A 15,467-nucleotide genomic window follows, 5' to 3' on the forward strand; every position below is an offset into this window, starting at 1 on the left:
AAAATGAAAACTTCAAAATTTTAGAGAAACGTAAGAAAAAATATAATTCTTAAAATTACTTACCTAGTTTTCTCGTATGTCGCCGTGGGCCACCACACACATTCTCTGCCTTTCGAAGCTCCGGCACGAGCCCAGGAAGACTCTCGTGCTGAGCTTCCAAAATCACAGTTCATCAATTTATGGCAAGCTCAGCATTATATTTATCAATGATATGTGAGGTTATAACGGAGGTTGAGATTCGGTTCATGTGTTAACTTATCTTTGAAGGTACTGAGTTGAAATCAGATGCTAAAAACATGTGTTCAAAATCTGGCATCGTTCGTTGACGAACATGCAAAAAGCCAGACGACGTCACACAAAATGCGCAATATCATACCATGTACCATAATTTTAAACATGTTTTAACTTTCTTGTTGTAACAAGATGGCTATGCATTTTAAGAAAAAAAAAAAGGCAAAATTTAATCCCCCCCCCCCCCCCCACTCGCCATATCATAATTCTGATAATTTTTTTTTATTCCTCGTGAGCCGAGGGACGAAGCTTAATTGTAAAATCCTTATTTTTCTGCGAGAAATTACCAGGTGAAACAAGTTATTAAGTAATCGTGTTATGCAAAGAAAACTAAATGTATGTATTACTTAAAAAAGAAAACCAAAAGAGAAGCCCCACCCAGCCGTCTCGATCTCAATCGTGACAAATTTTTCATTCGTTGTCAGACCGAGGGGTGGAGACTAATTGCAAAACCCATACTTTCCTACAAAAATTTACTATTTTAAACATGTTTTGCTTCCTTGTGGTGAAGAGAAGACTACACTACATATATTAAGAAAAGGTAAAATGTAAACCCTTGTAGTTATAATACCTTCTATCTTTTTTGAGATGAATAGCAATAAATCTTATTGATTTAAACGTCGAGAATTATCTTTAACAATGCATAAGTATTAACAGAAGGCTGCAGTGCAGGAAATGATGGCAGCTATTTAAAATATGAGGGTTTCAGTGAACAGGTCATTAAATGGCTTAATATTAATTTTATTATTTTCATGGAATTAGTGCTGTCGATCAGAAAAATGTCCGCCCTACTTTAGGGGATTTTCGTTCAAGTCGCCAGTACTGCACACTACCACAATTTGATTGGTTGAAAACCCAATGTCAACGGCAACGTAAAGGCGAAAGTTAAAAGTTGGTCATCTCGAAATTACCAAGTAAATCACTCATACCTTCGCTGCCTATTTTTAAATTTATAAACTTGACGCTGGCGTTGCTGTTCCCCGTTGACGTTGCCGTTGGAAGATAAATATACAGCAAAGGTATGCGTTGTTTATATCATCCGCTGACGTTGCCGTTGGAAGTTGGCACGCCGTTGGGATGACGTTCGAGATGGTAATTAAGGTGGTGTGCAGTGCTGTCAACTTGAAAGAAAATTCCCTGAAGTAGGCGGGACATTTTTGGGGTTGCCAGCACTAATTCCACGAAAATCAAATTTTTGTAGAGATAATGAGGCCCACTAATATTAAACCACCTAATCGCCTATTCACCGAAACCCTCATATTTTAAATACCTGCCATCATTGTAGCTTTCTGTCGGTGCTTGTGCATTGTTAAAGATAATAATTCTTGACGTTCAAACTAATGAGATTCCACGAAAATCAAATTTAAAATTTAAATCCCCAACCTTTCGTCTACAACCCACTTAAATATGGCAAATGTTGAACATACATGCTATTTTCTTTCGTTCGTTTTGGTGGTGTAGTCGTGTTCAAATTTGGTTTCTGTTTTATACATAGTTTCTATATTCTTCAGTGAATTTAATTTTAATTGCTGCGTAAACACACAAAAGATAGCCGAGAGAGCCTAATAAGTACTTTTGTCGCATCTTGGTTGGCTTCATTTCACTTAATAAAAAAACAAAACTCGTTCGAAAGTACGCAATGTTGACGTGAAAACGTAACCTCATAACTGGATTTGACAGCTACGGCCTATGGCAACAGCAACTGACAACGGAGTTTATAAATGACAATTTTCAGCTCTAGCAGCAACGTCAGCGGGAACAGCAACTGCAACGGCAACTTCAACGTCAACAGCAAGTTTATAAATCCCACTTTTACTTATCTTACAACGGCAACGTCACTAACCAAGTATGTAAATCACTACAAATTTTTCAAAAGATTACAAAACAATACGAATCAGATAATGTTTAATAAACTGAATTAACAGGTAGACATAACAAAATTTGTACAATAAATCAAATTATAAACTCTGTGTTGGCCATTTTCATACACCTATTTTTTGTGAATCAGTTTTTTTTCTGAGATAGTTCTCGTTTCTAATTCCAGTCTTCTTTACTTCATTTAAAATCTTCGTCACTTCTTCTAATTTCAGCAAAATATTTTTCGCATCTAAATCACTCTGGCGTCTCGAATTAAAATTCTTAATTTTTTCTAAACAATTTTGGCCTACATTCGTGGGAAAATTCTTTCTTCCCTCAAATTGATTTTTCTTGTTGATATAAAAGTCGACTTCGTATTTTTCAGTTTCGGTTTTGACAAATAAGAAAGAACAAGGTAAAAATTTCCGCACAATCTTATTTGCGTAAATCCTCCGTTCAACGAACGCCATAAAAGTTATAACATTTTTAAAAGCGTTAACGTCAGCATCTTGCTGTATAGTACCTATATCCGTGACAGCCACACCAGTCCAAAAATTCACGATAACCAAAGCCATAAAAATTGCAAAAATGAAAAATAGAATATAACCTCCAATATTCGATGATTTGAAATCAACTTCTCCTATGTTAAATTCGCCAGTTATCATGACATACGTAATAAAAATGGATTTTCCAATAGATGTGAAAAATTTGTGCTCTGTGTCTTTGAAAAGCACATGAAAAGCGGCAGCGAAAGCTATAATTATCAAAGTGAAAAATATCATCAGTAGAGTAAAACTCTCAAAAACTTTTTTTAGCATAACTGACCACTTGGCTATTTTTGGATGGTAGCCGACAGTCAATAGAAATAAAAGTGACATTTCTATAAAAGCAAATGCTCTACATTCAGCAGAGAAAAAACTTCCGAAAAGAGTCAACATTAGCAAAACTTCGCCACATTCATACATAGTTAGCATTCTTAAGTTGTTAAATATCCAACATCTATGTCCGAACACGATACCTAATTTTAAAACAAAATTCAAACTCGTAAAGAAAATACACACATTGAATTCAGGTTGAGAAGAATCAGATAAACAATAAAAACATACGCTTAAAGCGAGAAACAGCAAACCTTGTAGAAATAGAATCATCCAGTAGTACTTCTCAATTTTAGACCACTTCAAAACAATGAAAGTGTGTATTAGAGGGTGAGTTAACAATTGTTCCAAGTGCTTACGTTTTGAAATTCTCGAAACAATAGCGACTTCGTCATTTTCACTATTTCTGCTATTTATTAGTGATTTAAACCGAAAGAGCATTTTGTAATCATTAGCACTGAAATCCATCGCGTATCTGTCCAAGGCCACACATGAATCAAAATACTTTTCAAGATCTTGAGCATCAGTTATGTCGAGAGCAGTTTTTCCGTTTTTGTTTTCAACAAACAGCGTTTGTGGAGAACGTTTCAATAACTTTTGTATTGCAACTTTGTGGCGAAAACGCGTTGCATAATGCAGAGGAGTGTTTCCAGTTGTTTCGTAAGTAAAATTGGGGTCCAGCTTATCTGATTCTAAAAACAGGTCAAAAATTTTTAATTTCATGGGACAGGAGCGCCACTTAACAAAATTGTTAAACATTCTTTGTGTGATCTTGAGATTCTTATTTTTAAGAATTTCTTCAAAACTTCTTTCGTAATTATTCTTCGCTGCAACTTCCAGGGGGGTGATGTTGTAAACTTCCGTGACATTATTGATATTTGCACCGTTGTCTACTAAGAATTTGACGACTGGATGCATTTTTTCGGATTTTTTGCATGCAAATTGCAACAGAGTGTATTCACCGTTATCACAGTCTACAAAATTGCGTATATCTCTAAAACGGAGCAATTCCTGAGTTCGTTCTTTGCCTATCCAAGCAAATAATTGTAGTTTCTCTGTTTCTTTAGAATTATGTTGCTCTTTTATTTGAGATATCGAGTTTTTGTTTTCTTGTTGAAAAGTTTGAAGAATTTTTTTTGTTTTTTTCAGTAACAGTGGCTGATATACATCTTGTTCGAGCAACTTGGACACCAATTTTTTAAATTTCTCTAGAACCATTTCGTCATTTTTGTTATCTTCATATAATTCACAAACGATATCGAGAGCAGTTCGTCCATTAAAGTCGGGTTCATTAACGCTGATTCCAACCCCAAGTAAAATATTTACACACTCTAAAAAATTGACATCGAGAATGTTTCCATATTTTAGAGAGAAAACAAGAGCTGAATCACAATGTCGCGGCCGACAAAGATACATTATGTCACAGTCTCTAGCAATTTCCTTTAATTTTTCTAAATTACAAGTTGCAGCACCAAGGAACCACAAATCGATTTTATCATTGTCACATTCTTCGTAAAATTTACGCAGTACTTCCCTTAACACGTCCTTTTTGAAACAAAGTTTAGACTGCGGTGTGTCAAAACAAGTTTCATCTAATCTGTTCAAAATTTCTAACTCGCGCAACATTTCATGTTTTTCCTTCAGTGCTTTAATTTGTTTAAAGTTGATTTTGTTTTTACTACAAGCACTTGCTAATCTTCTAATAATTTTAAAAATATTAGGTCTTTCTCCGTCGATTTTCTTATAATTTTCTGTAAAAGTAGTTACGCCAATCTTCAATTAAAATAATTTTTCAAAAACACCAAAGAATGTACATACCTTGCTTCTGATCCATATTTATGAGTGCTGATTCTTCGCACATTTTTACTAAAAACTGCACTGTGTTACTTCTGGGGAGAAATTTAGAAATTGTTGACTGTTGTTTCTGCAGCACGTTTTCCTGAGTCACACTGATAGCACGCTTTGCAAACCACAAAGTGATAAGTGATGTCGTATCAATGGTATTCTATTTATAGCAGATGGTTATTCCAAATTAAATATGTACATTTGGATTAAGAATTCGCATTTTAAATAAAAAAAATTGCGTAATTTTTATATTTAAAATTAAAATATGAATGAAAATTCGACCACCAGTAAATCATATTGATAACATATGTATGATAACATTGATAACGATTCAGTTCCAATTCGATAAAAAATCGATGCACCACATACATATCAAAGGTTATTTTAATACCCCGTAGTCCCAAAAAACAACAAAAGTTACTTCCCTGCTTTATCAGCAACATTTTTATCATTTACATGCAGACTTGATAAAATTTTCTCCATTTTCTCATGAAAAGTTGTCAGGTTAGCGTAACTGCTGGCGAGGAAATGTAATTATGTAATTAAACAGAATATAACAGATTTAAGATTCTTTACCTAAAAGAATAAATTTACTTGCGAAATGAGGAGTTTTAAATAAAACCTCCATCAATAACTATCAACTTTAAATATAGAACATGCTTAACCAAAAAGAAAGAGAATGAAAAACAGAATAAGACGAAGTAACAAAATACAGGGTGTTCTATTTGTAAAACCTAAAATGTCGATTTTTGAAAATTGTTATAATTTGTTTTTTATAAATACTTTGTATATTAAAACTCAATTCTATTTATACATAAAGCGCGTATCTCTCCACAAAATATTGAACAGATTTTAAAAATAACCTTACTGAGATTTTTTGTGAACTTGAAAATATTTTTGGTCATCAAAAAATTGTACTATATTGTACAACTTTTTTTTATTTGTAAAAACTAATGAGATATCGAGAAGCGCGGGCTTAGTAACTCACTAAAGGTCTAGTAAACCCATAACTTGATATCAAATCTTCTTCCACTCCCTTCTATCAACAGTTTTTTTTTCTTCAGTTTCGGAAACCTAACGTTTCTATATCTTCCTCTACTTGTGTTTTTCACTTAACCCTACGTTTTCTTCCTACTATTTCATTCTCCAGTATACGTCTGGGTATCGGGTGACTCAAAAAAATTAATGAATGCGTGAATTTATTTTATTGAGTTAATCAAGAACTACAAAACCGAATGCTTTGAAATCTTGCAGATGTTTTAAGCATAATAAATGTTTAGTCAAAATATATTTGCTTATCCCCTCCAAAAACTTGATGACGTCAGCTCGAAAGTTTGCCCAGTAAATCCTATCTAATCTGTACACAATATGATGAGTCTGTAGTTGTGATTTATCACTGCATTCATATTTTTTGGATTTGCATATACAGGGTGACCCAAAAAATTAATGAATGCGTAAATGTATTTTATTGATTTAATCAGGAACTACAGAACCAAATGCTTTGAAATTTTGCAGATGTTTTAAGGTTATAAAGAGCATAATAAATGTTTAGTCAAAATATATTTCCTTATCCCCTCCAAAACATTAATGATGTCAGCTCGAAATGCCGAATAAATCCTATCTAAACTGTGCAAAATATGATGAGTCGGTACTTGTGATTTATCACTCCATTCATATTTTTTAGATTTCCATATACAGGTTGACTCAAAAAAATTAATGAATGCGTCAATGTATTTTATTGATTAAATCAGAAACTACAAAACTAAATGCTTTGAAATCTTGGAGATATTTTAAAGTTATGATATGCATGTAAATCTTTCATCAAAATATATTTGCTCATCCCCCACTAAGAATTGATGACGTCACCGCAAAATTTTGCTGAATAAATCCTATCTAACATGTGCAAGATATGATGAGTCTGTACTTGTGATTTATCATTCCATTCATATTTTTTTAATTCGCATATACAGGGTGACTCAACAAATTTAATGAATGCGTGAATTTATTTTATTGATTTGATCAGGAACTACAAAACGAAATGATTTGAAATCCTGAAGATGTTTTAAAGTTATCATAGGCATATTAAATTTTTAGTCAAAATGTATTTGCTCATCTCCCCTAAAAAATTGATGACGTCATCTCAAAAATAAATAAACACTTTATTCCCAACAGGCTAATATACACCCAATTACAGGGAACGATGTAATTAAAACTGGAACATTACTTACATGATGTTGTAACTGAAAAATTTAATTAAACTAAATAATCATTTAATTAATAGCATAAACTTCCAATATACAATTCTGCAACATTTTAAAAGAATTAATATTTATGTCATAAACTCCCGCTATCCCATTACATAAGTCACACATTAAATTAACTGGAGATTTGCGTAAAACATTGGTTCTATTCGCTGAACAATAAAATATAGTACGCTGTTGGGAGTTGATTCTTGGTACTGTAAATTTGAGTTTAATAAGCAACTGGGGCACATCAACTTTATTATTCAGCATATTGAACAAAATCTTGACGACAGTAACACTTCGTCTTGTTTTTAACGAAACAAAATTAAATCTAGTTAACAAATCTAAATGACTAAATCCTCTTTCCGGATAGAATCTGTCTAAACCGAAACATAAAAATTTGAGGAATTTGCGCTGTACTAACTCTAAATTATTAATATGGACATCATATATTGGATACCATATAAGAGCTCCGTATTCTAAGCGTGATCTTACCAAAGTAAAATATAGCTGCATAAAGTATGAACGTTACAAAAATCGCTACAATTTCTATAAACAAAACCGTATATCTTATAGACTTGTGAAATATTAGTCGTTATATGTTCAAAAAAAGTTATTCTTCTATTATTTTTGTTTTTTTGAATATGGATATTAGAGAGATAGAAGTTACAAGGTGTGACAGGTGTTCTCATTATTATTAATCATTTCGCCATTTTTGATCTTCGTTTGCATGTAAGTTGTATCACTTTTTACTCATTTGTGTATGATGCTTCTTTTGGCGTAACAGTCAATTAGTGAGCTGTTAACAGACATACATAACTCCTAATTTTATTTTCTGAATTTTGCTTTGTTTACATACGATAGTTTCTTTATTGTCCACGTTCCAGTGAGCGCCACAGTTAGTTCGAGTGTGATGTGCTGTGAGGGCGCCGCTGTGGGATAGATTTTGTGGTTTTGTTTTGTTGACGTTTCAATAGAAATTGTTGCACTAGTTTTGTAAATTAATACCTACTCTTAAACCTCTTTTTTCTTTTCTTTTAGTTATTATTATTAAAAGTTGTATCCCGGTTTCTTATTTTCTCCAATATGGGCGTTGTTTGTTTATTTTGTGAGGGTGCCGTAACACCTACAACTCCATCCCTAAAATGTGGGTCATGCAAAAAGTACGGGCACATTAGATGTTTGAAATTAAACGAATCTGAGATTGCTGAAATAATTAGCAATCAATCACCATGGTTATGCCCTAAATGTTCTCCAACTTGCACTTCAGTTATAACTGATAAAATCGAGGAAATCATGAAAAAACAGTTAAGTATTTTGCAACAAGATCTTAAACAATATATTGACAATTCTTTAAAAAGTATTAATGATAGACTTATAACTGTGGAAAACAAGGTAAGCTTAATTCAGGAGGAGTGGGCTGCATTTAAAACATCACATCCGGTATCAAATATTAATCACTGTGATCTTGATTTCAACTCAATAGCAGCGGAGATTGAAGACCGTAAATTGCGTAGTTCAAATGTTTTATTATATAATGTACCAGAATCAATGGCGTCCTCTGTTGCTCAAAAAATTGAGGATGATCTGCAACAGGTCTCCACGATCTTGTCTCCTCTAGGATCATTCCCAAATCCTAAAAAAGTTGTTCGCATTGGTTCGTTTAGACCTAACAGTGCCAGACCTTTAAAGATTGTTTGTGAATCCGAAATCGATGCTAAAAATATTCTTAGATCAAACAAGGCTAATAGTAATCGTAACAATCATTTTCGTCCTGATTTAACGAGATTTCAACGCGATTTTAACAACAATGTACGAGATGAGTTTAAGAAAAGGTTGTCTAATGGTGAAGCGGATATAGGTCTTCAATATAAAAATAATCAAGCCTTCATCGTTAAAAAAGGCACTTCCCGAACCACTTTTCCAAAAAAGTAATAAATTTCTATTACCAGAACGTTGGCGGTCTTAGGTCTAAGATAAAGGATTTTTCTTCGAAAGTTAATTTGTCAGTCTATGACGTTATCATTATTTCAGAATCGTGGTTATGTAGTAGTATTGGTAATAACGAGTTGTGTTTAAATAATTACAACATCTTTCGTGCGGATCGCAATGTTCATTTTACAGGTAAATTACGTGGTGGTGGGGTGTTGATTGCCATTAACAAATTTTTTAAATCTCAAATTATACTATCCGGGCATTCTGTTGAAAGTATTTTTGTTCGTTTAACTTATAACGATATAGATTTGATTGTGGGTGGGGTATATATTCCTCCTGCATCACCACTTTCCATTTATGAGGAATATTGCAGTGATCTGGAGTCAATCTTTGATCGTTTCCCCAATTCATCCTACATAATCGCCGGAGATTTTAATCTCCCCGATCTTATCTGGAACAGAGATGATGTTAGCTGTTCTTCAGTTAGTCAGCAGGAATATTGCGATGCTATAAGCTCAACTTCTGCGCTTTTGAACCTTAAACAAATTAACATGATTCCTAACAGTCGAAACGTTTTTTTGGATCTAATATTTTCAAATGTGGTTGATATACAAGTTTCGCCTGCGCTAGATCCTATATTTGTACAAAGCATTCATCATACTCCTTGTTCATGGCAGATGTCCACCAGTGTTACACCATCATTACGCTTCGAATATTGTATTTATGATTTTGCAAAGGGCGATTATAACCTCTTGAATGGATATTTTGCTTCAATTTGTTGGGATTTTTTATGGACTAGTAGTAATCTTGATGAGAAAGTGTCAATCTTCTACGACATTCTATTTGTTGGTTTTGAAAAATATATCCCATATAAAACGGTAAAGCATAATGCCCAGAATTATCTTATTTGGTTTAATAAGGAGCTTAAGGATCTTTGTAGAAAGAAAAGATCAGCACATTCTAAATATAAAGAATCCGGCAAATTTGAAGATTATCTGTATTTTAAATTGTTAAGATCGCAGTGTAAGGAACTTAGCAAACAACTCTATGAGTTATACATTTCCAACGTTAATGCTAGTATTTTTAATAACCCTAAATTTTTTTGGAAATTTATTCGTGACAAGAAAAGTAATGCTAGTACTTTCCCAAAAGAAATGTCTCTGGATCAGCGTTCAGCAAAAGGGGGTTATGAAATTGCGAGTTTGTTTGCTGAATATTTTTCTTCAGTTTATATTGTGGATGATAACCGTAACTTTAATTGTGATTTTTATTCTGTTAGTCAAGTTAATGAAGCCGGTCTAACTATTAATCTCCTTGATGTTTTTACGCATATTTCTAACTTGAAGTCGTCTTGTAGTTCGGGTCCAGATGGCGTTCCGAGTATAGTCCTTAAAAATTGTATATATATGTTACAGCTAATATCCGAAATACGTTATTATGCATAATAACTAGACACTTTAGGAATTATGCGTAATAACTAAACTTGTCAGTTATTATGCATAATAACCGGAAAGATTAGGAATTATGCGTAATAACTGAAACTTTCAGTAAATGGGTTTTAAATTGTATAAAATAACATAGTCCTACACATGTAGTTTACGACTCCGAATTGAGTTTTTACCCGAAACGTCCAGATTTTTGGAAAAAAAATCTAAATTATAAAGCAACATTTTGCAATTAAATTTTAAATCTGCAAAACCGAATGCTTTGAAATCTTGCAGGTGGTTTACAGTTATGATAAGCATGGTAAATTTTTAGTCAAAATATATTTACTTATCCCCTCCAAAAAATTGATGACGTCAGCTCAAAAGTTTGCCAAATAAATCCTATCTAAAATGTACAAACTATGAAGAGTCTGTACTTGTGATTTATCATTCCATTCATATTTTTTTGATTTGCATAGACAGGGTGACTCAAAAAATTAATGAATGCGTGAATTTATTTTATTGATTTAATCAGGAACTACAAAACAGAATACCTTAAAATCTTGAAGATATTTTAAAGTTATCATAGGCATTGTAAATTTTTAGTCAAAATGTATTTGCTCCTCCCCCTAAAAAATTTATGACGTCACCTGAAAATTTTGCTGAATAAATCCTATTTCAAATGTGCAAAATATGATGAGTCTGTATTTGTGATTTATCATTCCATTCATATTTTTTGGATTTGCATATACAAGGTGAATCTAAAAAATTAATGAGTGCGTGAATTTATTTTATTAATTAAACCGATCATTTTGAAATTTTGGAGATGTTTAAAATTTATCATAAGTATGGTAAGATTTTTAATCAAAATATATTTGCTTTCTAAAATTGATGACGTCACCGTAAAATTTTACCGAACAAATCCTATCCTAAATGTGTAAAGAATGATGACTATACTTGTGATTTATCACTGCATTAATATTTTTTAGATTTGCTTATACGGGGTGTCTCAGTTAATTAATTTTATGGATTAAATCAAGAATCACAAAACTGAATACTTTGAAATACTACATACTTGGCAAATTATTAATCAAAATAAATCTGTTTAATTCCCCCACAAAATTGATGACGTTATCTCAAAATTTTGCCGAATAAATTCTACCCAAAATTATGTCGATTGTAGCTTACTAGATAATTGTTTTCATCCTCTGTTTTGAGGAGACGAACTCATTCAAATCAAACTAATTTCTACGTGACATTTTTTCGATGCATAAACATAAACACTTTCAAGTTGTTTTTCTTATCAAGGATAACCTAAGGACGTTCAGTAATGGAGTCCATTGGGCAATTTGTTACTTTCAAATTTTCTCTAACCCCTAGACAAGGCCGTAGCTAGGGGGAGGTTAGGGGATGCTCCCCTAGATCTAGACAAGTTATAATTAACCAAATGTGAATTACAGCATCCAAAAAACCGAATAAAATGTAGTGTTTTATTCAATAAACGGAAATCAGAGCAATAAAAAAGTCTGGTCCGTCGGCATTGTCATCCGGTTATTCCAATTCGTGGAAAACATCTTTTAGTTTAGTTTATGTTTCACCGTCACGTCTACAGGTTGATAAGTGTTATGGCTATTTGTCTTAAATTACAAGTACTATACAGGATGTTCCTTTTATATGTTCACGCCTGACAATTTTTGCATAGGCGACATATTATACACCCCAGAGACGACTTCGTTTTTAATAAGCAATCATAGGAATCACAAAAAAATGACAAAGATGTCAATGGCAAATAATGATAAAATTGAAAAAATTAATACTTACTCAATTTTTATTTTAAAATGTCCCGCTACCAAAATGTAATACGAAAAAAACATAATAGGCATGCAGTCGTCACGTTTCCGACAGCGAGGGAAGTACTGTCTAAACTTTTTAGACCAATTTTTTTTTTAAATCAACTGTACATGTGATATGTAGAGGAAAGGGAGGCAGGGTGGGTAGCTTTTTTGAAAATATTATGCATAATTCCTGTTCCTCTATTAGTTATTATCAGTATTGCCTAAACGTTTCCGTTATTATGCATAATAACTAAAAATTTCAGTTATTACGCATAATTCCTAATCTTTCCGGTTATTATGCATAATAACTGACAAGTTTAGTTATTACGCATAATTCCTAAAATATCTAGTTATTATGCATAATAACGGATTTCGGATATTAGCTGTAACATATACATTGTGTAGACCTTTGTTCACTCTATTCAAAAGTTCGTTAAATGAAGGTGTTTTTCCGAAACTGTGGAAAAGAAGTTATATTGCGCCTATATTTAAATCGGGACAGCGAGATAAAATCAACAACTACAGAGGTGTCTGTAATCAATCTGTTATTCCTAAGATGCTTGATTCTATTGTAACTACCCATCAGTTGCAATGGGCATCCGGGTCGGTAATTTCTTATAAACAACATGGTTTTTGCCCTGGTAGATCAACATTGTCCAATCTTATTGAATATCAGACGTTCCTAAATGAAGCACTCGCTAATCGGTTTCAAGTTGACTCTGTGTATACGGACTTCGAGAAAGCTTTTGATCGTGTGAATCATCGTTTACTTATCATGAAATTACACAGATTAGGCTTCAGTGACAAAACGGTTCGGTGGTTATCTTCATTTTTGATTGGCAGATCTCAACAAGTTCGCATTGGGAATTATAATTCGATTCCTTTTTGCGTCACATCTGGTGTTCCTCAAGGCACACACTGTGGACCTGTTCTTTTTTTGTTATTTATAAATGATTTGACTTGTGGCTTCCGTTATTCTAATTATTTGTTGTATGCAGATGACTTAAAATTATTTAAATCTGTAAATTCGGTTCAAGATGCTGAACAACTTCAGATGGACCTTAATGTACTATTTGACTGGTGCGACAAAAACTGGTTGCTTCTGAATATTAATAAATGTCAGGTAATTTCATTTTTTACAACGAAAACACACACTATTTATGATTACCATTTAGAAAACCATAGTGTTTCACGTGTCTCAGAAATTAAGGATTTAGGAGTGATTTTTGACACGTCCCTTTCGTTTAAAAATCATTACTCTTTTGTTATTAAAAAAGCTTTAAACATGTGGGGATTTATTTGGCGTCATTCTAGCGATCTTTCACCCTCAGCATTGAAATCTCTTTATTGTTCACTTGTTCGGTCGAATTTTGATTATTGTTCTCCTGTATGGTCCCCGATTTATAAGGTAGACTCTGAAAGGTTAGAAAAAGTCCAAAACAAATTTCTTCGCACTATTGAATTCAAATATGGGCATCGACATGTTAAGGGTAGTTACAACTGGATAATGAACTAGATATTCAGTCATTATTTAGACGAAGATTGATTGCTGATGCCTGCTTTCTTCACGGCATTATCAATGGGCATATTGATCAACCATATTTGTTAGGAAAATTATCCTTCTTGTTGCCTGTAATAAGTAGCCGGATCACACGCAGTAAAAACATTTTTAGGGTTCCAACGTCAAGTACAACTCTGGCCCATTACCATCCGCTAAAAAGAATGATGAAAGCTGCTAACGAATATTCAAATCGATCTGAAATTTCTGTTTTTGAATTGTCGAAAGCTCGGTTTAGGTCTCAGATTTCATTATATTATAATAAGTTATAGTTTTATTTTATTTTATTTTAGCTTAGCTTTTTTGTTATATTCAGTTTGATAGTTTTTATTACTTCTTTATATTATTTTGTATTTGTAGTAATGGTAGGAAATGCTTATTTACTTTTGTTAGTTTACCTTGTTTATATATATATATTTTTTTTAAATGGAGTTTTCCGTAAATAAAGTAAACATAAACATAAATATGAAAGAAAATAGCACGTGTCTCTATTTAGTGTTAAACGATTATCTTTACACCAACTAATGACAGCGTTCACATTATATTGAAGAATTTTACAATCTTCGACAGAATTTATTTCCTTAAATAACCTGAGGTCATCCGCAAACAGAAGTTTCTCACAAGAAATATTTTGAACAATATCATTAATAAATAGAAGAAATAACAGTGGTCCCAAATTTGAACCCTGTGGCACGCCAGATGTAGAAGTGAACACCTTAGAACAAAAATTTCGATATCTTACGACTTGACTCCTTTCAGTGATATATGATAAAAACAATCGGAGTAATGAACCTGAATAGCCGAACCCTTGAAGGTTGTTTAACAAAATGAAATGATCAATTTGATCGAAAGCTTTTCGAAAATCTGTATAAACTGTATCCACTTGGCTTTTTTTGTCCATTGCTTCAGAAGTATATTGTGTGAAACACGCCAGATTTGTTATTGTAGATCTTTTTTGCATAAAGCCATGTTGATCTTGCGATATAAAACCTTTCACTGAAGAGTAAATCTGCCTATACATGATCGATTCAAAGATTTTTGCAAAATTACATAAAATACTAATCGGTCGATAGTTCATTACATCACTTGTATCCCCTGACTTGAAAATGGGACAAATGCATGCTTTTTTCCAAATATCTGGAATTTTATTTTGTTTCAATATTAAATTAAAGAGTTTTTGTAGAGGCTGAGCAAAGATTAATGCGCAATATTTTACTAAAAAGCTGGGAATACCATCAGGCCCAGTCGTAAAAGAATCCTCCTTTGACTTTTTTAACGCCACCAATACGTCATCTTCAGATATGGAGGATGGAGGTTACACTTACAAACAGTTGCACAGCAACTTTATTGTCAGTGGTTGATGAATTACAAGGTTTTGACTGAATATAAACTTCACTGAAGGAATCACTGAACGCGTCCACTATTTCATCAGGAGAAGAAAACTCAACATTGTTGTAATGCATCACGCCAGGAATTCTGGTGTGACCTGCTTTTTTATGTACCTACAAATAACCAAAAACTCATCATTTTCAATTTGATGTAGGTATTTTATATAGGAGGCTTTAATTAAGTTCTTACAGCGAGAACGGTATACAAACTGTGAT

The 15,467-nt window shown here is 32.8% G+C and overlaps 2 protein-coding genes across 2 annotated transcripts in view; both read right to left on the minus strand.

Annotated features, from left to right (window-relative positions):
* The window catches only part of LOC135137532 (transient receptor potential cation channel protein painless-like), a 66,909-nt gene that overhangs the window by 39,790 nt on the left and 11,652 nt on the right, over positions 1 to 15,467 (minus strand). The window lies entirely within an intron of this gene.
* LOC135137577 (transient receptor potential cation channel protein painless-like) lies at positions 2,213 to 4,967 on the minus strand. Its single transcript, XM_064067267.1, has 2 exons — positions 4,842 to 4,967; positions 2,213 to 4,774 (listed from the first exon to the last, which is right to left on the minus strand). Exons 1-2 carry the CDS (start codon positions 4,882 to 4,884, stop codon positions 2,274 to 2,276), a joined length of 2,544 nt encoding a protein of 847 aa, XP_063923337.1. The 5' UTR covers positions 4,885 to 4,967; the 3' UTR covers positions 2,213 to 2,273.

Source organism: Zophobas morio, unplaced genomic scaffold (assembly GCF_036711695.1).
Source record: "Zophobas morio isolate AGI-343-1 ecotype UQ-CSIRO unplaced genomic scaffold, CSIRO_AGI_Zmor_V1 ptg000029l, whole genome shotgun sequence".
Lineage (NCBI taxonomy): Eukaryota > Metazoa > Arthropoda > Insecta > Coleoptera > Tenebrionidae > Zophobas > Zophobas morio.